General features: G+C 35.8%; 2 protein-coding genes and 1 non-coding gene across 6 annotated transcripts; 2 read left to right on the top strand and 1 right to left on the bottom strand.

Annotated features, from left to right (window-relative positions):
• The first annotated feature begins 812 nt into the window (after window positions 1-812).
• LOC104895180 (26S proteasome non-ATPase regulatory subunit 4 homolog) lies at window positions 813-9164 on the top strand. Of its 2 annotated transcripts, none has more exons than XM_010681612.4 (10): window positions 813-976; window positions 1100-1213; window positions 1366-1471; window positions 2266-2380; window positions 2460-2669; window positions 2770-3070; window positions 3462-3585; window positions 7284-7396; window positions 8041-8109; window positions 8828-9164. In XM_010681612.4, the coding sequence occupies exons 1-10, from the start codon at window positions 974-976 to the stop codon at window positions 8870-8872; spliced, it is 1200 nt and encodes a 399-aa protein (XP_010679914.1). In that variant the 5' UTR covers window positions 813-973; the 3' UTR covers window positions 8873-9164. The 2 variants fall into 2 exon arrangements, with proteins under 2 accessions (XP_010679914.1, XP_010679913.1); XM_010681611.4 differs by having other exon boundaries at window positions 813-985.
• A 1234-nt stretch (window positions 9165-10398) lies between these two features.
• Window positions 10399-10471, bottom strand: TRNAR-UCU (transfer RNA arginine (anticodon UCU)). The gene has a single exon. It is a non-coding gene; the product is annotated as a tRNA-Arg (tRNA).
• A 1616-nt stretch (window positions 10472-12087) lies between these two features.
• Window positions 12088-22807, top strand: LOC104895178 (alpha-mannosidase). Of its 3 annotated transcripts, none has more exons than XM_010681610.4 (29): window positions 12088-12382; window positions 12513-12596; window positions 13024-13112; window positions 13197-13371; window positions 13479-13598; window positions 13673-13759; window positions 13848-13919; window positions 14047-14160; window positions 14344-14444; window positions 14603-14696; window positions 14927-15094; window positions 15232-15321; window positions 15595-15660; window positions 15746-15802; window positions 16910-17129; window positions 17233-17363; window positions 17930-17995; window positions 18071-18127; window positions 18242-18313; window positions 18589-18636; window positions 18779-18895; window positions 19197-19262; window positions 20137-20249; window positions 20362-20446; window positions 20736-20846; window positions 20921-21016; window positions 21165-21212; window positions 22039-22107; window positions 22470-22807. In XM_010681610.4, the coding sequence occupies exons 1-29, from the start codon at window positions 12131-12133 to the stop codon at window positions 22665-22667; spliced, it is 3066 nt and encodes a 1021-aa protein (XP_010679912.3). In that variant the 5' UTR covers window positions 12088-12130; the 3' UTR covers window positions 22668-22807. The 3 variants fall into 3 exon arrangements, with proteins under 3 accessions (XP_010679912.3, XP_010679911.3, XP_019105638.3); XM_010681609.4 differs by having other exon boundaries at window positions 17230-17363; XM_019250093.3 differs by lacking the exons at window positions 12088-12382; window positions 12513-12596; window positions 13024-13112; ... (1 more) ...; window positions 13479-13598; window positions 13673-13759 and having other exon boundaries at window positions 13842-13926; window positions 17230-17363.
• The last annotated feature ends 2087 nt before the right edge of the window (window positions 22808-24894 follow it).

Genomic DNA, 24894 nt, shown 5'->3' with positions numbered 1-24894 from the left:
TATATATGGCAAGTAGGAAGAAGAAAAAATAACATATGACAATCTAAATTCATCAAGGATATATTAGACTTTTTATAGGGGACACCATACCCCCACACTTATATAATAGAGTTACATCAAAGAAAAGTCGAGAATGATTCATGTATGACCTACTTTAGTTACAATTTTTCTTTATACTCGCCTTTATACAGTTCCCAAGCACAAATCTAATATATTTTAAATTGTCTTATTAAGTGTTCTCGTGGGCCAAAATAATGAATTAGGAAATTGGCCTGACCCTGAACCGAATAGCGAACCGCACTAAGCCTTAAAGTAGACTGTAAATCGTACTCAATCCTACACCGGCCCATCAAACTAGTCGAGAAAATGCATAAAAATACGTCATCCTCGGCCCAATCATAGAAACACTAGTGTATATGGACGACATGAAAAATTATTTATTGTAAATGCTAGTGCATATACAATTAAAATTTATAAATCAAAACGTATTTTCATTTACGGAAAATAAAACTAGTGGGTCAAACGTGACCCACCTCGGCCTTGAATTGGACCTAACCATTTTAGGTTCGAGAAAACCCAACCGTAAATTGGAATGGACAAGATCAAAACATTAATTAAGAAAAAGTAGTTTGTTTATTTTTGTTTAGGATGAGTTTTGTATTTGGTGCTTTATAAGAATAATAATTACGATGAAGAGGACTCATTTGAGTCCTATGAAGTAGACTTTCGTAATATAAGACGGGAAGCGATGTTACTGGTCCACCACCTCAACTTTGTGTGACGTATAAAATATGTATTTGTTGTAATTATTATGTTAGTGAGGAAGTATAGATTATAAATCTTTGCCTCTCCCACAAGGCACTTTGTGTTCTAGTGCTTCATCTTGTTCATCTCGCAGAATCCTCGCCGTCTTCTCCACTGCAAAATCACGTCTTCGATCGTTCGATCCTGATTCTCTCTCCATTTCTCCACCATGGTGCTCGAGGTTTCCCTACTACTCAATTTAAATCGAATTCCCTTGAAAAAGGAGTTCCAAATTAGGGTTTTTAATCACTAACATTCTTTTTCCCCCTTTTTTTGTTCTTGATTTCAATTTCAGGCGACTATGATCTGCATCGATAATTCGGAGTGGATGCGCAATGGCGATTACTCACCTAACAGATTTCAAGCTCTTTCTGACGCTGTAAATCTCATTTGCGGCGCTAAGACCCAGGTCGGTCTCTTTCTCTCTCTTCAATTTTCGAAAAACCCTAATTTACGATATTGTGCTGTAATTTGTTATCTTTGGAGTTAATTATTGTGATTGGGCAGTTAGTTGTTTATAGTATTGATGGATTTTGATGTTTTAAAATTGATTTCGAGCAGTCGAATCCGGAAAATACTGTCGGAATTCTGACCATGGCTGGAAAAGGTGTACGTGTTTTGGTCACGCCCACTAGTGACCTTGGAAAGATATTGGCTTGTATGCATGGTTAGTTTTTCTTCTACTGATTTTTTGTGATTTGATGATTTGATTCTTAGTTGCTCATTTCATTGGATTTCGATGATGTGTATAAATATGAAATAAATAGTTAAGCATATAGCTTCTCTTTAACTTATGTAGCAGCTACTTTTGCTGGCCTAAGAGTTTTTTCATTGTACATGTAGTTTGGTGGAGTTTAATGCCAGAAGAAATTAATGGGTTGAAAGGCTTTAGTCGTTTAGGCGTAGCTAAAACTATTCTTTATGTGGAATACGACAATGCTTCTCGTCTGGATAAACTTTAGTGGCCATTAGATAGGGTAAGCGGAGTTCAATGCAATTTCTATTTTATTTCCTTACCTTTGGATGAAATGCTGCTAAATTTATGTCCTATAGCTTTTTGACAGTCATGGTTAAGGTTAGAGGTTGTGGGGGTAAGGTAGGGATCCATTGAAACTGGGTACAAGCCTTCAAGGTAAGTGCATGTTCTTTTTGGTGAAGGTAGAAGGAAAGGAAAGACATAGATTTGAAATGGCGATGTAGTCAGATTTTCTTTCTATGTTTCATTCATGATGGTATATTAGGTCATAGAATAATGCTCTAAAAAGCCCATTGCCGATTTCTAGATAGGAAATGGTCCATATCCCCATGGATACGAAGTCTTTTTTTTTTTGGGGCTTTCCATCGTCTTTTGAAAAGTTGGACTGGTAACATGACAACGGGTGGATAGTTATATTCCTTTTATATTTCTCTACTTTCTCTTTGGGAAGCTTCTTGACATAAATACTCTTGCGTTGGTGCCAGGGTTGGAAGTAGGCGGTGAAATGAACTTGGCAGCTGGAATCCAGATTGCTCAGTTGGCTCTTAAACATCGTCAAAACAAAAAACAGCAACAAAGAATTATTGTATTTGCTGGAAGGTTGATATTTTTCATCTGCATATATTTCTTTGTTTGATGTATAAGTTTACATCTTGTTAATCATATTATCTGTTGTCAGCCCCGTTAAATATGAAAAGAAAGTGTTGGAGATGATTGGGAGGAAGTTGAAAAAGAACAGCGTGGCACTTGATGTTGTTGATTTTGGTGAAGATGGGGAAGGCAAGTCAGAGAAACTTGAGGCCTTAGTTACTGCAGTAAATAATAATGAAACCAGCCATATTGTCCATGTGCCACCAGGTGCCAGTGCCCTGTCTGATGTGCTCATTAGGTAAGTGATTGATGGCATTGTCAGAGACTGAGTTCTGTCTACTTGACTTGGTTGTGTAGGTTACTAATATGCTCTGATTCATGAACTTGTCTTGTGATAGTACTCCCATATTTACTGGAGATGGGGAAGGAGGAAGTGGGTTTGCTGCTGCTGCTGCAGCAGCTGCAGCTGGTGGTGTTTCTGGATTTGATTTTGGTGTGGATCCAAATTTGGATCCTGAGCTTGCTCTTGCTCTCAGAGTCTCAATGGAAGAAGAGAGGGCAAGGCAAGAAGCAGCTGCAAAAAGGGCTGCTGAAGAAGCAGCTGGACAAGGAGGGGAGCAAACCTCGCAAGACACAACTATGGGGGAAAGCAGCCATGCTGCAAGCTCAGAAGCTGATAAGAAAAATGACATGACAGAGGTATGTGGTTGTGGCGGCATTTATCCTAGACCTTAGGCTGTAACCTTTTTTTTTTTTTTGGCTTTTCTCTCTTAATTTGGTATAGTTGTATTTCGTACAATTAAGTTGTCTCATCTCTAGGATCAAACAGTAGTTGCATTCTTAAAACTAAAACAGAATGCCAGCAAAATGCGAGTCTACAACTTTTATGTAAGGGGGACATTTAGTCAGCTCATGGATTACGGAAGGGAATACCTTTATTATTACAAGAAGTTTCCTGGAAAATTTGTTTAGCTATTGCTTTGAAACTCAATTTATGTGCCTCTAGCGAGTATTATTTATAGTATGTTCATTATTACCGGACCTTATGTTTTATTTGTTATGTTTAATGGCTAATGCATGAGTTCTACAGGACGATGAGAATGCCCTGCTGCAGCAGGCACTGGCAATGTCAATGGATGAACCTGCCTCTACTACGACTGTGCGGGATACAGATATGTCGGAAGCAGCTGTTGAAGATCAGGACTTGCAACTAGGTTAGTTTTGCTTTCTTTATTAGGTTGCATACATTGTAAGCTTCGCTACTGTGAGTCTCAGCCTTGTTTGTCCCTATCTATCCAATTGAAGTATCCAGCAGAGGCATGGAAATAGTTCTTTCGCCTTTAGGCAGGGAACATTTAGTGTGTTTAGCAACTCCATCGATAAGTTCACACATTAATAGTCTATGCAATTAGATATAAACCAAAACGTCATTAAGCAGATTAGATTAATATAGACTTTCCTTCTTCTGGCTCTCTAAGTGAACATGCATCCCTGCTGCAGTTGTCAAACTAAATTCTCGCCTTGTGTAAATTATTGACCCTGTGTTATTAACTTTTGGGGGAGGATAGATTGTTTAGTTAGTTATGTCAAACAAACTACTATTTGCAATTGGCTGTTGAGAGGACAAAGGAATGTGTAATTTGGTTCACCAATGGGGAGAAGAATGGAATTAAGATAGGAATCGAAGCTGGGAATCAGAGTCAATGAAGTAGATTAGCATCGAGGATCGGAAATGAATTAATGAAGTAGATAAGAGTCAAGTATGGTTAAAGAATCAATGAAGTAGGAAGAAATCGAGGAAGGGAAATGATTAGCATCGAATTTTTTCACATCATATTTGATGATGAAAACAAGAAGGATTCCATGATCATTTCTCTTTTTTTTTTTTTTTTATCATGCTAAACACCCACTTTTTTTGCGATGACAAAGGGCATGGAGATGGAAGAAAGATTATTTGGAGTTGTGGGTATGGGGGATAGTCGGGATATTAGTCAATGATCTTGCTACATGCTATCTGGAAGATTGTAACTACTTGTGTTTGGGAATAACGTTATTTCCTTGGAGAGCTAGATATAACTGTATGGTAATGCTTGATACTTGAGCTTCGGTGTTTTTATTAAATGTTTGTTTTGAATTGCCCACATCCAAGTACGAAAAATTCGTAAAGAGGCACCCTTGTCCGAATTTTGTTGTGCTTAAGAAACCCCATAATCTTGTGCGAGAACTGTTATAAAGCACATGACGTTCATGTGTAGGGCTGGTTTTGAGGTCACGTCGGTTCACATTCGGGTTGATACTAAACGGGTTGAAGTGTTGAACAAGTCTCGACCAAAACCTAGACCCTTTTATTACATGGGCCGAAAAACTCCTATCCTGACCCCTTTATTAAAATGGTTACCCATTTAACCCATTTAGGTAGTGTTTCTCCGCTGTTAATTAAAGAAACTAGTGTGTGGCCGAGGCGATGCCTCATATTGTTGCATGGCTTACAATTTTCTTAAGAGTCTAGTGACTAGAGAACTATTGCCATATGTAATTATATGGATTTGAAATTTTTTGAGAGTGTGAAAAAGTAGCTCGAATTGATTGAATTTCTGGAAAGCAATTACGGTAAGAGAATAAACTGTAATAGTTTCTTGTTTTTATCTCGAACTATTACAGATAAAGACTTCTGCAAGGCTTTTAAAATTACATAATTAGGCTTTATAATCTTTTGTTTTGAAATACGAGGTTGTGTGATTATATTAGATTGATGATTAAGCTCTTACTTTCCATAGCATAGGTTACTTGTTTGAGACATGATTTTCATGAAAGAAGAGCTCCAGGTTGCAGATAATCTGTTTGACGATGCCTTTTGTATAGATGTGACAAAAATTAAAGGGCTAGTAGATAAAACTACACTGGAATTAGAGTAAGATTCTAAGGAAAAAATAGGAAGGAGACAATGGAACGAAAGTAAAGAAAGTAAAGTGGAAGAAGATGCCCATTACTTATTTAATTAATAGATCTGGAGAGGAGGGAGGATGAAAGGGAACGCAGAATAAGGCTGGGTTTTGAGCATTGGTTTTAGATGTAAAATATTGCTGACCTTGAACCTTTTTTTCGGAGTAATGCCCTGTATCACACCCCTTCTTTTGCGGGATTATTGCCTTGTATCACGCACTGGGCTGTATGCAATTATTGAAATAATGTTGGCACTATGTAATCATTAACACAGTATGCTTACATTTTTGGATTTTTTATATAAACATTTAATGTTAAACCTTCATAAATTTGATTCGAAAAAAAGAACTGTATTACTTTCCAGAATACTTGGGTATCTCCCCGCCTGAACTTCTTTCTCCTACTCGCATAAGTTTTATTATAGTTATGGTCCTGTCAATTTCAAATTATTGCAACTTAGGAAGAGAAGACCAAGAAAGATATTAGTTACATCAACCATATTTGAGAGGTATGTGAGAGACGACACGGATGGCATGGTATCACTTTAGCTAGTAAGTTTGCATGTATAAAATCCCTCTGGCTTTGGTTTTATGGTTTTTTTCCTTTTAGGAGAAAGAGTGGGGAAAGGGGTTTAGGAAGGAGAGTGGAGGTTGGTTGTGGTAGGGGGAGACAGTTAGTGGGGATTAAAGCTATGGATATGCTTATTAACTTGCTTTGATATTAAAATCCACTAGTTCACTAGAGATTTGTGCTAAAGTGTTACATAGGCATCTCTGGTGAAATCTAAGTCTCTGAAAATTGTCATGCAATCAGAAGTAAAAATAGTAAAACTTTGTACGAATGGTTGCAGATTCTGTGAAGTTTTTGTTATCGGAGACGCTTTTCCTTGTAAGAACTTGTTTGGTTTACTTATTTACTTCCTATATAATATAATATGATAACATTATGCAGTAGCTAGTTCTTACAATTACATGCACATCAACTTGCATGTGGGAGTCTATTAATTTGGGCTCTTTCCAATATTGGATCTTTAAATTCAACAATAGAGGTAACACCGTTTTGGAATTTAGAAACTCCTACCACCTCTGACCACCATTACCTGAAATCTGGCAAATAGCTTTGCTGTTGCAGGCTTGCTGCTCACTTGGAGTAGGAAGTGCTCCTCCTCCTCTCTCTTTACCTCGCTCTTGTTCATGTTTAGATTAGATTTTTCTTTCGACATCTGTGAGTTAATTGGGCAGCTGGATACTATGGAGGTGGTTGGTTTTGGTTTGCAGAGGGTGTGGATTGTGGAAGTTGTCTAGGTTATGCATGGCAGGACTGTGTTCTTGGGCCAATGGACATAGAGTGGGTGCCTGATTGCTGTCAACTTGGAGAGGGTAGGCTATAGTAGTGGTGATTGTTGGCACTGTGTGGAGATGGTGGTGGGAAAGTGGAGATAGGGCCTGTTCTCCCCAACTTATTTTCATTTCAGTTCGGTTCAGCTCAGCTCTGGACAATACTTTTACTCTCACATATCACTATTCAATTCAATTCAGTTCATTTCAGTTGTTTCATGCCGAAGAGAACAGGCCCATAGTATGGGTTTATAGTGATTTGAGGCTGAGGTGTCAAAAATTCAAATTGGGGAATTAAAATTCTACGGAGCTGGATATCTAAAAAGAGTGCTTTTGGAGTGATCATATAGGGGAATATTTTTTTTTGAAATAATCATATAATGTAGCTTGACATGACAACACCAAGGAACTGAGAGTAATATCACGTTTCCTTTGAAACCTTCCACCCAAACATCCCGAAAGGCCAAGAAGAATTTATGTCTGCTGAGAAGTCTGATAAGAATATCTGAGGCTCCCTCTTCCTTGCATGTAAATGTATGCTCAGAATCATGATGAATTTGATTTTCCTGTTAAAACCTTCATATCTGATTGAGCTATGGCCTATGTGCTTACCCCTTGTGTCATGCATGCAGCTCTTCAGCTTTCTGTGGAGGAAGGCGCAAAAGAGTCAACAAGTCAGTCAGGTCAGACAGATATGAGTAACTTGTTGGCAGATCAGTCCTTTGTTTCGTCAATAATTGCTTCGGTACGTTACTTGAACTCATGTTACTTCAATCCACCTTTTGTGAACACAATTATGATAAAGGCTTATGTTCAATCTTGTATTACTAGTTTTGACACAGCAACACGACATGGACCAGACCGGAAAAAAATGGGTGGGTTATGATTTCAATTCATATAGTTAAACAGGTCAACACGGCATGACACTTCTATGTTGGATAGTGTTGAGGCTTCCAACACGCAAGTGACAGACTTGAACCTGTCTAACACAATTTCTACACAAATATAGTTGGTATACAGTAAACACAAAATGGGTTAGTATTAGGGTTGTCAACTCGTTTAGAATATTGGTTTAAAACTATTAAAAGTAGCTTAACATAATAACACGACATGAATAGACACAAAGAAAGTGGGTTAGTGTTAAGTATGTCAACGCGTTTAGTTAAATGGGTCAACACGACACGGCAAATGTATTTAATGGGTTGGTTTAGTGTCAAGGATTTTCCAACCCTTTTATATATGACACAAACACGTACACAACATGAACACGACCTTCTGCCAGGTATAGTTCTTGGTGCTGGCTTTTTTTATATATTTACTTTAACCTTTTGCTTTCAGTTTAGGGTATTTGGTGACAGTACATGGTAAATTTTGTGTTGTTTTTGACAGCTTCCTGGAGTTGACCCAAATGACCCTTCAGTGAAAGATTTGCTGGCTTCCATGCACAGTCAGTCTGAGGTGAGCTATATTAGTATACTAGTATATTATTGGTGGTCGTTAAAAATGAGAAAGTTGTCATTTATCTTTGAAATATCTATTTGGTATGTAACACAGCTATACTGGTACCCGAAACTCTTGCAATTGGTACCAGAAAAGAAGAGGAACTTGCATTAATTGTTACTAATTGATCTAAGTAGTACACACACTATGTATGTAGTAACCCAAACCCTTCCAGTTACATCAATTAACTCCCAAAACCCTTCCAATTGGTACTTATGCAGAGTCATTATGTAGTCCGTCTATGTGAGAAATATGGGTACGAATTGAAAGAGATACTACCTCCGTTTCAAATTAATAGTTACACTTTGACATTTTACACTATTCACAAATTGCACTTTGACCCTGTTTGTGATTTATACGTGAATAAAAACAGTCATGTGGGATCTTGTTAGATTCGTATTAGTATGTATTTTATTAATATGTACTTTTTATAATTTTTACAAATACAAAACTAAAGATTTATGTCTTCAAAGTTCTGCATTGGCATGCGTGAAATGTGTAAATGTAACTATTAATTTGAAACAGAGGTAGTATATGGTACCAATCAATGTGAGAGATACCAAGTATCCACAGTTGGATGCTTACAAGTCATCTTTAAATTAAAAATAAAAAGCAAAAACACGTTTTTCTTCTTTTTAATTGCTAATTGCCAAATGAAATGACATGTGGTTTTCAGAAGAAGGATGAAGAAAAGCCACCAAGTGAGGAGGAGAAGAAATGATCAATCACAACTTTGTCCAGTCGCAGGTCTTTATATTGCTCTTGCCTAGTACTCCTATGTTACAATCACAGTGGTGGTAGACTAGCTTGTAATCTGGCTTTGATATAATGGTGACTTTGTATTTTTCACTTGGGAAGGGAAGGTCGCGGTCTTAATGTTGGCATAGACATGAAGAGTTGATCCGTCTTGACAACGTGTAGTCCCATGGACAGCTATTTTAGCACTGAGACAATGTGCATTTCTCATTGATAATGTATTGTTAAAAGGAATCGGACCTCCTGAATTAGTTTTATCGGATACTATTCTTTTTTTTAAAGAAAATATTATTTAGATATCGCGTTGATTTTAGTTCACACTGACCCCAACAGTGAAACTGATGCAATTCTGTGTCTTGGTTTCAATCGGACGTAAACCGTGGCTGCAAAATTCTGGAGCTGATCTATTTTCTTATTTTGGGGGATGTGATTGTGCTAAATGGAAAATTAGCTGTGCATTCAAAAAATTTATCGGTAACAAAATGTTGCATCCAAGATGTTCAGGGGATTAAGTTGATTCTAGCTAGTTTCTGCTTGTTTAAGTTGATCCAAGAACTGAAGCAAGGTGTGCAAAGGATTTGTTTTTGTCATGTCATTTATCTTTTGTTGGAAAATATGTATGAGCTATTTGGTTTTTCTCTTTTTGTGAAAGGTATTTAGTTTTTGTTATCCTGATATGTTTCCATAAATTTATGCGTTAAGCCGTCAAATTTCTTTCAAGTGATGAGTATGAAATCTCACTTTTGAAGTGTATCGTCATAAATAATTATTTGAAAGTTCTTACATGGCGTGCATTTCTTAGCTTATATTATATGTGGTGAATAATATATTAGTGATTACTCGAAGTGAAACCTGAATTTGACCCACCAAAAATGAAGTTCAAGTTCACTTAAAACTCATTTACATATGCCACAAAACATTTATGCTCTTAGCTACCCAGTAATTTTTTTGGAATAATCGATGACATTGAAACCAACAAATTCATCATCCTATATCCAAATATTGGGCAAACTGTGGATGAATATGATTATTGGATTACTTAATTTTGCATTGTTATCGTTGTTTTGTTCCACGAAAATCAATTGATTTTTTAGAGCGAAAACATAGATGTTAATCGGTGTCATAAGTTGAGGATATCAACAAAATTGATTTTTTTGGACTGGACTGGACTTTAAAGGGGTGAGTCCAAATCCATTCTGAAAATATTTAGACTCGAAAATTTGAGTTCGAGTCCAGTCCAAAAAAATTTCAATCCAATTTGACAAATTTTGATTGAACTTTAAACTTTTCGCATTCCACTTATTACATCCCTAAAAATAATCTACAAATAAATGATAATATCGTTTTCATTAATACCATTGTGCGTAAAATTAGATCTTCAAAAATCAATTTCAATCAGTAAAAGTAAAATTAGATAACTTAAGAAGCCCTAATTTGACGTATGTTTAACTTTATATGATGCCATTTTCATTCCCCCCAAAAAAAAAAACACACGCCCGGTGGGACTCGAACCCACAATCGTTTGATTAGAAGTCAAACGCCTTATCCATTAGGCCACGGGCGCTACAATGTTAAACTTTGCCTAACATTATTCTTAGTATTTGTTATTCTGTTTTATTTAAAACCTCAGAAAATTCACCGTGAGAAAAAATTGTCTTTTCTGGGGGGAATCCATGGAGAATATATATTGATATCAAAATCAAATTCGACGTGGCCTCATAACATTGTCTTCCCATTTTTAGAGTAAGCCAATTTTTGTATTCATCCTATATTCCTATCAATATCAAATTTGACGTCGTAATTTATGTCTTTATCTTATTAGCTTATTATCAAGCTTAGTTTCGCTTATAATGCAAAGGGTAATACCTATTATTTTATGTGTCGTATGACTTGTTATTAATGATATTGTTTCTTCCCCATAAAAAAGTTTTGCTTATAATGCAAATGGGTTGGTCACATTACATGGTTTCATTTGATTCTCTGCTATTTATTGCATTGCATAATTTCTGATATCTGGAACCCTTTAATTTCTAGTAGGGAAAAATATTATCTTTGTCACAAATTAGTCGTAACCAAATTAGTAATGTGACAATAAAATCCGGACCATATACTAGCTAGTAGCTAGTATATATTTCATTTTAGGTTGGTAGTCAATTCTGAAACAAAAGTGGCTTTATTCTGATGCAGAAAAAAGCAAACAAATGGAGCATAATAATCAGTTGTCCTTTTGTTGATGGAGGACTATTGAAGTACCTTTCTACTTAAAATGCTATGCATTGATTCAGCAAACATAATTTCCGAATTAGAGTAAGATAAAATGGGTGGTCTTCAATTCTTCATACTACCAAGGTTTGATAGTTTATGATATACACCGACATTAACTTGTGGCCTGTGGGTTAATGGAATTTGGGCCATCTTGACCCAACAGTCTCAAAGTTTTGTTAAATGTGTTAGTTTGTCTTCAAAGCTACAGAAAAAGATAAATCAATATACTACAATCATTCATTTACTTGAAGAATCCAAATGGGTACTAGTAAATTTCTGAAAAAGTACAAGAGAAAGGCAATTAGAATCCTAAAAGTAAATCAAAAAGGATTTTTTTGGTTCATGTGATGTGATCGAAAATTTGTTTGTTTTCATTTGTGTAGATGAGAATCCATTTGGCATACATTTTGGATTAATCCTAAATAGATAAGGAACATTTAGAATATTTTGATGAAATGAGCACAAATGTTGTTGATGAGTGTTATAATAAGCTTAGCTGGTTGAGTAAGGTAGTTCTTTTGACTTCTTTTACGGTACTAACTCAACCAAAAGCTTAAGTTGATGGTTGGAGTGCCAGGAACAGTTTTATATTCTATCACGCCTCCTCATACGAGAGCCCATTGGGCTTAAAATGTGGATGCAGCACAGACCTCCCTCATACCTGAATATTCCACTTAGAAAGGAGGGACAGATAAGATTTGAACTCGTGACTTTTATGTCAAACTGGCTCTGGTACCGTATCAAATGATCAACTCAACCGAAAGCTTAAGCTGATGGTTGGAGTTCCAAGAATAGTTTTATACACCAAACATGCAATGAAAATAGTTTATTGTTTTTGTTTCCAAAACTTAGAATTCTCATCCTAAACATGCTCTCATAGTATATAAAAGGGTGTTAAGTTCAACTCTGTAGTGTCACATGTCCTTATATCTGTAGCTGTCCTTATAAAAGAGTAGTAATGAAAATTGTCTCTGCTCTGATCATTTTATTGGCTTTGCTTATGGAGAAAGCTGCTATAAGTAAATATGTTGCTCTTTTCACATTAGCTGTTTTCTGTTCATCAGGGTCTATCTACTGTATCAAATACAATACTGGTGCTGGTATTGTTAATGATAAATTGAATGTTCATTTGGTTGCACATTCACATGATGATGTTGGATGGTTGAAGACAGTTGATCAGTACTTTGTTGGATCAAATAATAGCATTCAGGTAGTCATGATTTTTGTTTACTTCTATCCTTAATTCATCTTATATCTAGAAAGTGGGCAGGGTGGGATTACAGATACATGCTTTAGCTGCTAGATTGTTGTAATACATTGACATTGTTTTTCCCTTGTAGGGTGCTTGTGTTGAAAATGTATTGGACTCAGTTGTTGAAGCATTGCAGCGTTATCCTACTCGGAAGTTTGTTTTTGCTGAACAGGTTAGCACTTTTAGATAATAGTTTATGGGGAATTCTTGTAAAAACAATGCAAGCATAGGATGTATTACATGTATAGGTTACTGAATGCTTACTGTCCTACCAAAATTTGAAAATTTCTGAAATTCCTGAGTTTCTGCCACCTTTTGATCTGATTGAATAATGAATAGGTTTAGCAGATCTATTTCTAACCGACACTAGTAACAACTTGCAGGCATTGTATCTGGTAATAGTGCCTGACATGATTAACTACTGTTTTTGGCTGTTGATGCATCTAGAATGTTCTTTTATCTGTATGCCAATATCTCTATCTGGTTCCAGTTTGTTCACTGCTGTAATAGAATGAAGTAGAGCTTTTGCTGTAAGCAAAGGCAGCCTTTACAGAAAGAATCTATTTGACATAAATTGGAGTATTGTATGTCTGTGTCAGGCATTTTTTCAGCGGTGGTGGGCGATCCAAGACATGGAAACACAAGCGGAAGTGAGAAAGTTGGTGGATGCTGGACAGTTGGAATTCGTGTAGGCTGTAACATATTTGTTTATCTTTTGTGATTCTGCCAATAATCATGCTGTAATCTAGATGTATCCTATCCTACTATGCAGAAATGGTGGCTGGGTTATGCATGATGAAGCCGCCAGTCATTACATAGACATGATTGATCAAACCACTTTGGGCCATCGCTTTATAAAGGAACAGTTTAACAAGACACCCCGTGCTGGATGGCAAATTGACCCTTTTGGACATTCTGCAGTACAGGCTTACCTCCTTGGGGCTGAGGTATTAAATTCTTGGAAATCTTGTTCTTTTAAAAGCTTTTTTGCATTATTCTTTGGCTTCCACCCTCTTTCTATTTCAGCAATGATATCTGTATCGTGTTTCTGTAGCTTGGTTTCAATTCAGTGCATTTTGCAAGGATTGATTATCAGGACAGGCTTGCGCGCAAAGGTCATAAATCTCTTGAAACTATATGGCGTGGTTCAAAGACGTTTGGTTGCTCTTCTCAGGTTGACTATAATTCCATTTTTTGTATTGCTTTTGTGCAAATATTTTCACTCATCATCTCACTTGAATATTCCAGATATTTTCAAATGTTTTCCCTGTTCACTATAGTGCACCAGGCCCTTTTCATTTTGAAGTAAATGATGAGCGTTCCATCCCTGTCCAGGTCTTATCTCCATCATGAATGCAATGATAACCTAAAATCTTTCGTTGGTATATTTCCCCCCCTTATTTGTTCTGTGATATGGCTGCAGGATAATCCCCTCCGATATGACTATAATGTTGCTGAACGAGTCAATGATTTCGTTCATGCTTCCATTATTCAGGTGAAAGGTCCAAAATTTTAACCTTTATTTGTTGTTTATTTGTTATTTTTTAAATAAATTTGTTCTTGCAAATCAGTCCAGCTGCATGTAACAGTTGAATTGTGGGTGATAACTTGTTACTTAATAGGCCAATGTGACTCGAGCAAACCACATTATGTGGACAATGGGTGATGACTTTCAGTATCAGTATGCCGAGTCTTGGTTCAAGCAAATGGACAAGTTAATCCACTATGTTAACAAGGTAGTGTTCTGGTTACTTCTTCTAAACTCTTGATGATGGAGATTACACAAGTCTAAAACGCTAAATGCAAAATGGATGTCACCTTTAAATGCTAACTGGTTGTCCTGGTTCTGTATGCAATCTCTTTGAGTTCATGTTTTCTAAAATTTCGAGGCTCTGAAGTTCTGAGTGATGCTTTTGTAGGATGGTCGAGTGAATGCTCTCTATTCAACTCCTTCAATTTACACGGATGCTAAAAATGTGGCAGATGAGACGTGGCCACTCAAGGTTGATGACTATTTCCCGTAAGTGATAGTTAACCTGCTAACTGCTAAGCTCTTCCTCCTTTCTCTTTTGCTTACAGGCAGGTAGATGCATACCGCTCAAATGCTTTAAATCTTTAATTTGTATTTGTATGAACTTTTCTTCAATGTTGCAATGTGATTTTTGTTTTTGCTTACAGATATGCTGATGGGGAAAATGCTTACTGGACAGGATATTTCACAAGTCGACCAGCTTTCAAGAGATATGTTCGGACTCTTAGTGGTTATTATCTGGTAGTGCATTTGGTGTCTTACCTTGATTCCTAGATTCAGATGGCAGAGGATCTCTTATGATCGCTTGAAATGATTAGCTTATATTAAAATCTATTAAATGCGAGTAATTCAATATTATCCTACTTCTTAACTTGTTTGTTTTACTGTCTGCACTATACTTCATGTTATTGATCTGACAAATGCCTGTTGGTTGCTTAGTCTAAACACAATTCTTTTTTGGTTTGCAACAGGCAGCACGACAACTTGAATATCTTTCTGGGAGGAGAATTGCTGGTCCAAACACCTTCAGCTTAGGGGATGCATTAGGTGTTGCACAGCATCATGACGCCATTACTGGTACTGCTAAGCAACACACGACAAATGACTATATAAAACGCCTGGCAGCAGGGGCCTCCGAGGTGCAAACTCATCAATATCTATCTTTTGATTCATCTAGCTATTACATTTGTGCTTTCTCTGTATATGGTAATATAAACAGGTCTCTAGCTTACGTTAACTGCCTTGTGAAATTTCTGAACCAAGTGATGTCTTTTAGGCAGAAGCTGTCACAAGTTCAGCTCTAGCTTGCTTACTTGAGGGGAAACCAATAACCCAATGTAATGCATCAACAATTACTTTTGACCAGGTAAAGTTTGCCTAGTTAAAATGTTCATAATGATCAGGCTTCCATATATTCTTTTGTTTGACAGCTTATATTGTGGCAGTTCAAGTTGTGTCACTGGCTTTCGAGTTTCTGTTTGCTATCAAATTATAATAGACAACTGAAATAGCACTAACATATTTGACAGATGTGGAAATTGTTTACTCATGTTCTGAATACTTCCATCTTTATTGGTTGCTGGTCTATTTTGTTTTCAATTTTTTGCTATCTAATACTGCAAATGAAATCCCTTAACAGTGTCAACTTCTCAACATAAGCTATTGTCCATCAACAGAGCAAGAGATACCAAAGGGGAAAAGTTTGGTAAAGTATCATTTACCTTCATTTTAGTGCCACTTCAAATTAATATCTTTTGGTAAACATGTACCTATATTAATGATTATTTCAGGTTATGGTGGCATATAATCCACTTGGATGGAATCGGACTGATGTAATTAGGATACCGGTGAGCCCTTCTGTTTTTATCCCCCTAACTGATGCTTTATATATCTGGCAACCTCTTGGGGATATATTCTGCATCTAAACAGCCTTATCTTGTGTATTGTCATATTATATAGGACTTACATGGTACAAATTTTGTTGTTGTTATGCTCATAGTTATTGAAACAGTATGTACAGGAAGAAAAATAATGAGACAGTATATCTTTCAAGAAGTCAGGGTTAAAACAACAATGTGTAAGGTAGCTTGCTTTAGGTCACAAATTGTCTTCTGGAGATGTGTGACGTTTAGAGTTGAGAGAAGAGTAGAACAACATTTTTAAGCATTGTTTTGGAAATCGAATTGCATTGCTGATAATCAAGGTGAAACTGTTTTTATTGCGGAATGTTCTGGGGAAGGGTTTACAAGAAGATGTTGTTGGGATGCGTTGTTGCTATAACAAACCTGATAAACAAAAAATTATTTTGCCTAATCATGGATTATGTGTCAATACCATTTGGTTAAACTGTCCAAGAATTGACTGGATTACATGACTTGAAGGTGACTTGCTTATTTATGGGAGATACATTGTTCTTTATAGAGAAGCTAATAAACTAGTTTCCTTGAGTTGATGGAATAATTCTTCCATGAATTACCCTACTCTTACTTCCAGTTATCATAGAAACCGAGAGCAGGTGACTACTTTTACCCCCCCCCCCTCCTCCCAATTCTATCTTTCATGATTCGTTTTGTTGGCCTCATATAGCTACTTAGCTAATGCAAGGTCCTATCAAGGACCAAACTTCTTTGTACGATCTATATCCGTAAGGCTAATCATCGACCCCATTGGACACTTTTAGTGGTCGTATTAAAGGATTAAGAAAAGTTGTTTTGAACAGTCATTGAAGCCTCACTCTTTACCATAATGCATTATCTGAACAAAATCTGCCCTACAGTCCAACCGATAATCTTGGCCTTGTTTTACTTAGTAGTTTGTAGAAGCTGTTACAATCATGTATCCATATTGTTCAATGTTACTATTTGATGAAAAACTTGCTTTAACTGTTCCTTTGGAATCTGGCAAGGAATAACTCTGCTTTTGAAGGCATCTAAAAGTATGTTATGAAAGGTCAGGTTGATAATGCTAATCTCATCGTCCAAGATTCCTCGGGAAGCGTGGTTGAGGCCCAGTATCTTGATATGGATAATGTGACAGTAAACCTGAGGAACTTCTATACCAAGGCCTACCTGGGGATATTGCCAGAAAAAGTCCCCAAGTTCTGGCTATGTTTTGGAGTTTCTGTGCCACCATTGGGTTGGAATACATATTTCATTTCTGAGAGAAATGGGAAAGGTACATCCTTTATCTGCTAAAGTTATGGAGCTGCTCTCTGCCTACATCATTCTTTTTGTTGTTCTTTATATTCATCCTTTCTGTTTTATATGTATCATAGAAGGGATCAAAAGAAGCAATGTATCCGTTATGGACAAAGTACATAACCAGATAGTGGAAATTGGACCAGGAAATTTGAAGATGTCATATTCTGCATCTGGTCAATATCATAAGATGTTCAATTCTGAAAGTGGGGTGAGATATCTGGTTTTGTAATGCTAAATTTGGAGTTATGTAATACTACCTTTGACTTGTTTTAGCTCAAATTTGGGAAAAATGGTTGCTGACATTATTTTTTAGACAGTCCAGGTAGTTAAGCTTAGCAATTTTACTTATCACGTAATGAGAAGTAAGACAAGTAGATAACTAATTAACTACTGCAAAAGTCTATCATATTATTGAAACTTTTCAAACTTAAAGGATTGTCCCTTTGATATATGAAAATATAACTTAGGAGTGAAGAATCATAAATACCAAGAGAAAGTATTTTCATTTTGTTGCCTGCTCGCAAAGCTTACCCCATTTCATGGTTTCTCATTTAGAAAGGATTGTCTTTGTTACAACTGATGACTACTCTTTCCTGTGCGGGTAATCTTAAGAGTTGTAAAAAGCTCGTGGTGGTTTATGCATTAACAACTTCACAACATTTGAACTTTGTCTCTGGGCATCAACAATCTAGCTACTATCATCTATATAGTATATTGTAGTCCTTTCCATTTATAAGCTATAAATATTTGTGGAACTTCATCACATTTTTCCAGGTTGATCTACCATTACAACAAAGCTTTCTTCAGTATGAATCAAGCATAGGTGAAGGAGACGGTCAGGTACTCATCTAATTACTGAATGAATTCATTATAGCTTGTTTTACTGACAGGTGCAATGTTTGATTTTATTGGCAGGCTTCTGGTGCATACATCTTTCGACCTTCTGGTGATCCATCTATCATCAATCGCACAGTACGCACTTTCTTTCAGCGAATCTTATCTTAACATTTCAGATATAGGTAATAAACTGCAAAATGAGTGAATGAGAACTATGTGCGTGATTTGCTCTTGTGCTTTCTCTGATAGGGGTCTATGGTGGTTGTGCGCGGAGGACTTGTAGATGAAATACACCAACAGTTTGACTCATGGATATACCAGGTTCTGGCCTTATTGAGAATAAATAGATGTGTGTATCAGTGTATGATAAGCAATAGTTTTTTTTACTTTTTTTTAATCCTTCAAACCTGTTACTAATCACTCATGTGTGCTTTTATAGAATCATGAATAAGAAAGATCTTTGCTAGAAAGAAAGTTGATCATATCATAGTTCACATTTCACAGTAATCTCTCTGCAATTGGAATAACAATTGGAGAACTTTCATGTGCCCTGCTTCCAGTTTGTTATCTATTTCCTGATTTTACTTCGCTATTAGGTGACTCGACTATATAGGGACAAGGAACATGCTGAGGTGGAATTTACTGTAAGTACTTCCCCCTTTATACCCCCTGCCCCTGAAAGAAAGGGTAAAAAGTCACTTGTGCATGCTCAACTCAGAGTTTAGAATCAAATGATGTTGCTTGACATGTTTGCATTTGTGATTCTGACAATGATTTTGGTTGAAGATTGGTCCAATCCCTGTTATGGATTCTGGAAAAGAGGTAATAACAAAGATGAAAACCAATATGGCCACAAATACAGAATTTTACACTGACTCGAATGGAAGAGATTTTATGAAACGGGTATGTCTTGTCTTGCCCTTTGATATGCATGGATTTTTTTCTAGTAGGGTGTGGGGTTTATTCTCTCCAAAAGTTTCTGCTGCCCTTATCTGGTGGCAGTATCATCTTTCAAATATTTCCCTTTGTGAGTCACTGATTAATACCCTTAGTATATTGCTCGAATCTTGGATGTCAACTAGCAAAGAGTAAACTGCATTGATTGGTTTCAATGACAAAATCTAAACTGCTTCTCAATTATTTTCTTTTATGATACTTTTTTTTCAGTATAATGCTACAGTCTATTTGTTGCAACTGTCTGCAGATTCGGAATTACAGAAAGGACTGGATCCTTTCGGTCCACCAACCTGTGGCTGGAAATTATTACCCGGTAAATTGTTTGCCATGACTTTGAAAAATGGAGATGATCTTGTTTTGGAAATATTCACATGTTATAGTGCACTCACTAGCTTGATGAATGGTATTGTTTGTTGTTAAATTAACCAGTCAAACTCCATGGTTATCGTTTATGACTAGGTTTTCCTCCACATTTCCTTACTCCATTATATATGGAGCACACTCTGTAATTATAGTAAGATTGAATCCATCTGTAATTCTGAAAGGTTAATATACTCTCAAGGGTGTTCTAGTTCTTTATGAGGACGCATTGCAGTAAGATATAGTTTGAAAATTAGAGTTGACTTGTTATCTTATTTCAAATTAGTAGTTGAGTTTTCTATGTTCTACATGCCAACTTTGAGCACAGAAGTCATATGACTATATCTGATTGTCATGGTTGATTGTCATGTCGGATTTTCCATGAGGAAATTTCTGATTTCGTTATCAGGCTGAGTTACTTTCGAGAAGCAATAGCCAGCTGTGGTGAGTGTTGGTTGTGATTTGCATGGTCACATCTCTTCCTATTTGTATGGCAAATGCACTGTCTGTATTTGCTCATACATTTGTGTTTGCTAGCTCCCATGTATTTCCAGGCTTTTACTTCACATAAGCTACAATGTTTTGCTGGTGTATGTACTCTTGCAAATGCATGTACCTCAAAGTATCTGTTTTCTAGGGAAATCAAGCATATCATACCGATTCTAGGTCCGTTATTGTTAAAGAGACTAGTGAACTGGAGTTCTAATAAAATCTCTCTAATTTCAACAAAAAAACCTACTTTATCTACATAGATAATATTCTTGTGAAACTCCCTTTATTTGGTTATACCCAAATTAGTATTAATATCAGTGCATGTGTCTTTTCAGATTAATCTTGGTATATATGTTAATGACAGTACCTATGAGCTCTCAGTTTTGGTTGATCGTGCCACTGGAGGAGCCAGCATTAAAGATGGCGAAATTGAACTAATGCTCCATAGGTTTTGCATCAATTGAATTTTGTTTAGCTTTCTCTGTTTGAAATATAAATCTCTGTCAAATACAAAGGTACAACTCCTGTTTTACTCTGGCTATTATATTTTTCTTTGTAAGGCGTCTACTAGCTGATGACGGTAAAGGAGTGGAGGAAGCCCTTGATGAACAAGTTTGTGTTGAAGGAAAATGTGATGGACTTACAGTATGATACTCTATTTCAATATTAATTTGTCTTGAAGTGGTACAGACTAAATTGAGCCTGCAAAACACACTGGCCAGGATATTGACTCGACAAACATCAACATGGCCTAATGTTACATTGATACCACCTAAAATTCAATTTCAGTTGATGGATGTCATCAAAATCTTTATCATTATTCATGTTTACATTCACGAGTCTAGACTCTAGAGTATCTAAATGTTTACATATATACTTGTAACAACCGAATTTATTAGTGGAATGCATCACTGAGCTGTGTATTCTTGTCCAGATTCGTGGACGCTACTATATGAGCATCCACAAGTTAGGAGGTGGCGCTCAGTGGCGCAGAACCACTGGTCAAGAGGTGTACTCTCCTCTGCTTTTGGCTTTTACGCATGAGGTATGGCTGTGTTAACTAATACAAGCTGCTATCTACTTGAATTGAATCTAACATGTTCCTGAACTATTCTGCAGAATTCAGAGAAGTGGAAGGCTTCTCGATCAACAAAGGCAACCTTCATGGACTCCAATTACAGTTTCCCTCTTAATGTTGCTTTGATAACTCTTCAGGTACTTTTGATTCTTCAGGCTTCTGTCTTAGCAACATTTTAAAAGTGATGCTCAATAAGTAACTTTTAAAGCCTTTTAGTAAGTGTATTAGTGTAATTCCGTGCTTTTTGTACAGACTTGTCTGACTGTTCTAAGCTTGATTTTGCAGGAACTGGAAGATAAAAGTGTGTTGCTCCGCTTGGCACATCTATATGAGGTAAACTATGCAATCCTTTGTTCGGAAAAATCAGCTATTGATCAGGAATATATAACTATGGATACTGCATATGGTCATTTCTATCTCTTTTGCTCTCTGCTCCAAGACTCTTCTGGTTTTTCCACTTTCGTCTCACTTTAGCGCATTTCCTAGCCCATCTATGAGAAACATCAATATCCCAAGTTTGGATACCTTCTACGAAGGGTTTCAAGCACGAGGTCTGTCATGTGTTGAAGAGGTCTTACAATTAATATCGACAACCTGACATACTCATACTCGTTCACAAACAAAACATGAGGCCTTAAGGGTACCATAGATGCTGGATTGAAACTCCTAAGGGTTAAGAAACTATAAGCATCCATAATTGACCTGTTACTCTATTATTCAAATACATGTCTCAAGAGTGATTAGAGTAGTTCATATAAATTTCTGAATATGTTTTGTTGTTGATCATATTAATCAAGTATTCAGACCAAATAAACTGTTTTATGTTGCCACATATATGAACCTTATGCAGCCACTGTTTTTTTATTCAGCTAAATTAGCAAAAGATGAAAATCTGACAAAAGAAGCTGTTATATGCAGCAACATAAGTAATCTTAGAAAAATTATGTGGTTGGTAATAGTGCACAGAATGACATTATAGGTTATGTTTTGAAGCACCTTACAAAGCTTAGGAGGTTTAGATAATTTAATAATGTGTCCTTGTACTACTTCATATATGTTTTAGTATGCTTAATTGGATGAAATTTTTAATTACACCAATTAATTTCATTAAACTGATTTTTGTCTTTTCATTCTTACTATGATGACAATATACTTTTAGGCTGGTGAAGATGCTGAATACTCAAGAATGGCCATCGTTGAGCTCAAAAAAATGTTTTCCGGGAAAGAGGTATGCATTGCTTGCTACAGAAGTTCTGATATTATTTGAAAGGGTGACATAATTCTCAAATTACCTCTCACATTTGGAGAATTTCTCATATACCCCTGAACTTTGTATTTGGGATCAAAATACTCTTATCATGCACCGAAATTCAAGTGCATTAATTTTCTAAGGTATCCTTGAAACTTAAGCTTTGAACTTCAAAATTCAATAAGGTTATTTTGAGAATTAAAGCAAACTACAAGGATACCTCAGGAAATTTCCCTATTTGAAAAGATCGCGAATGATATGTGAATCACCTTTACCTCCATTGTTATCAACCTTTGTAACTCCCAATGACTCGCATTATCCGAAACAATAAAAATTTTCAGATAAAAGAGTGGAAGGAGATGAGCTTATCAGCAAATCAGGAGAAGTCAGAGATGAAAAGGCTAAAATGGAGAGCTGAAGGAGAAAACAGCAATAATGTAGGAGAGAACATCCCTATTAGAGGCAGCCCTGTTAATGGTTCAACTCTAGTAGTTGAGCTAGGTCCTATGGAGATCCGTACTTTCTTGTTGAACTTCTAATCACAAGTTCCTATCTCCATTTTAGAGCTGTAATTAAGTTGCTTAAATGACTATTACATATTAGTCATGAAAACTGAAAACTCACCAATTTTTATATTTTGGAATAAAATTATATATAAGAAAAATATAATTCCTCCGTATTTAGTTGCAACAAAGGGATATTATTTGTGAGATATAAGAAATTCTTTTATTGCAACTAAATGAAAACGGAGAAAGTATTTGAATTTTATTTTCAACTGTCTTTCTCCTTCATAGTCTTTTCTCTTCCTTTCCTTCATAAATTATTATTAGTTTTTAACCTTTTCCTTGCGACCTTGCCCATTTATTCCTCCTCTATCATTAGAATGATTTTTTTTCTATGTAGTAGCAATTTCTAATAAGTGCTAAAAGTTGTTTGATTGATTAGGAAAAGTTCTACTTTGTGAGAAAATTCTAGTAGTCTATTACTTTTAGGTAACTTGCTCTATTTTGGTAAAAAAACAAATTATATGGACTTGGTTCACACTAAATTAATGAACTTAATGCTAATTCATGCGATTTATGAAAAAAAGGTTACTATATAAAAAAAAATAGATATAAAAAATGAGTAGATATAGATGGTGAGGTTTGACGATGTGAAAAAAAAAGGTTATTATGTCAAAAAGTGAAAATTTTATCATGATAAACTAATGTGAGAAAGAGGGACTATATCAAAAAAAAAATAGTCACTATGTATTAATTGTATAATACTTATAACTTAAGATTTTAAAAAGGTTACTATATGAAGAAAAAAAAAGGATCACTATATTAAATAATAAGTGTAGATATGCAAGACTAACTCTCTATTTTGTAGTAAGAATAAGGCTCCGTTTGGTTGGATGTAAAATATTTTCAATGTAAAATGATTTTTCATGTAAAACATTTTACAGTGAAAAATTCAAATGCAAAGCTAATTTTTCTTTGTTTGGTTCAATGTAAAAAAAAGTTATGGAAAGGAGAAAAATGGAAGGAGAAGGGAAAGGATGGATAAGATGAGAGTAAAAGGTTGCTAAGGAAGAGGAAGGAAAATGTATTTTCCCTTCTCTTTGAAAGGAAAATGATTTCCACCTAAAACTCTCTTAATGAAAAACTTGTTTTACACCCTTACCAAACCAAACAATGGAAAATGAGCGAAAAAAGACCCTATTTGTCAATCAAACAATTATATTATATTATATCCTCGTTTCCTATATTTTTTAAGGTGAATTATACAAAAGACCCTGTTTTTTTTTTTTTTTTTAACTAAGGTCAATCAAATTGATAATGAATGCCTAAACTGAAAAGAAACTATACAATAGAAAACTCAAAATTACAACTACATTACCCAAAATTGAAAATTCTGGTATCATTCTAGGCCCATGTGACTTTCGTTTTGGTTCTTGTGTTGCCAGCACCGACCATGGCTTCTAGATTTACATATTTTTCTGTTGCTCACTTGCTCGAGACATGAAAGTTTGCCGTTGCTCTGTCCGAAGACATATTCTCATTGATATTAAGAAGAAATAATATCAGTTGCTCTCAAAGATCATTTTTACTTATTATTTAATCGTAAGAGGTTAATTAAAAAATAATTTTAATAGAAAGTGTATCGATATGGAATAAATGCTTGGATAACTTCTTGTCAACTGATTTGGAGGTTTATCCAAAGAACACTCCTATGATGTCTAACTCACTAAAGATAAAGCCGGTAGCTCTCAATTACTACGTAATTCTTTTATTCAAATCATGGGGTATTATAGTTACTGAGAGCGTCCTAAGCAAAGTAGCACATTTCTCCTATTGCCTAGACGGAAGTCTATCCTCTTTTTATACTTATCCTTAGGCCCATAGGCCTTATTGGATAAGATTGAATCTGACTCAGTCTCATTTAAGATGGCCTGGTTGTTGGACGCCGAAAAGGTGTCTTTTGTCAATATATCTACGATATCGGTATCAAGAAGATTCTCTTCCTGGTTCCTCGAAAATATACCCTCATCATTTAACTATGACGATCTTAGGTGATCTGTATGGGCTTACATGACATGGAACTTATATAGCTGCATACAAAAAGTGTTCTTTTTATAATATGTAATCATTTCCTTTGGCAGTCCCCATTTTTTTTTTTAAAAAGGGCTTATATGAGTTGTTTTTTTAAACTTGGATAGATCGGTTCACAATAACTTATTATACACTGAAAATCATATGATATAACCAGTTTTTGTATGGTATA

The sequence above is a fragment of the Beta vulgaris genome, chromosome 6, assembly GCF_026745355.1.
Source record: "Beta vulgaris subsp. vulgaris cultivar EL10 chromosome 6, EL10.2, whole genome shotgun sequence".
Taxonomy (NCBI): Eukaryota; Viridiplantae; Streptophyta; class Magnoliopsida; order Caryophyllales; family Amaranthaceae; genus Beta; species Beta vulgaris.
The sequence above is the reverse complement of the archived record's forward strand: the minus strand, read 5'-3'. Positions and strand labels throughout refer to the sequence as shown.

Bases quoted from the DNA above. Each gene is read 5' to 3' on its own strand.
- LOC104895180 (XM_010681611.4), top strand. The intron at 1,472-2,265 runs GTTAGTTTTTCT...CGTTGGTGCCAG, and splicing joins GATATTGGCTTGTATGCATG to GGTTGGAAGTAGGCGGTGAA. The intron at 2,381-2,459 runs GTTGATATTTTT...ATCTGTTGTCAG, and splicing joins ATTATTGTATTTGCTGGAAG to CCCCGTTAAATATGAAAAGA.
- LOC104895178 (XM_010681609.4), top strand. From the start codon at position 12,131: ATGAAAATTGTCTCTGCTCTGATCATTTTATTGGCTTTGCTTATGGAG. The intron at 14,697-14,926 runs GTAGTGCATTTG...GGTTTGCAACAG, and splicing joins CTCTTAGTGGTTATTATCTG to GCAGCACGACAACTTGAATA. The intron at 20,250-20,361 runs GTTTTGCATCAA...TTTCTTTGTAAG, and splicing joins ATTGAACTAATGCTCCATAG to GCGTCTACTAGCTGATGACG.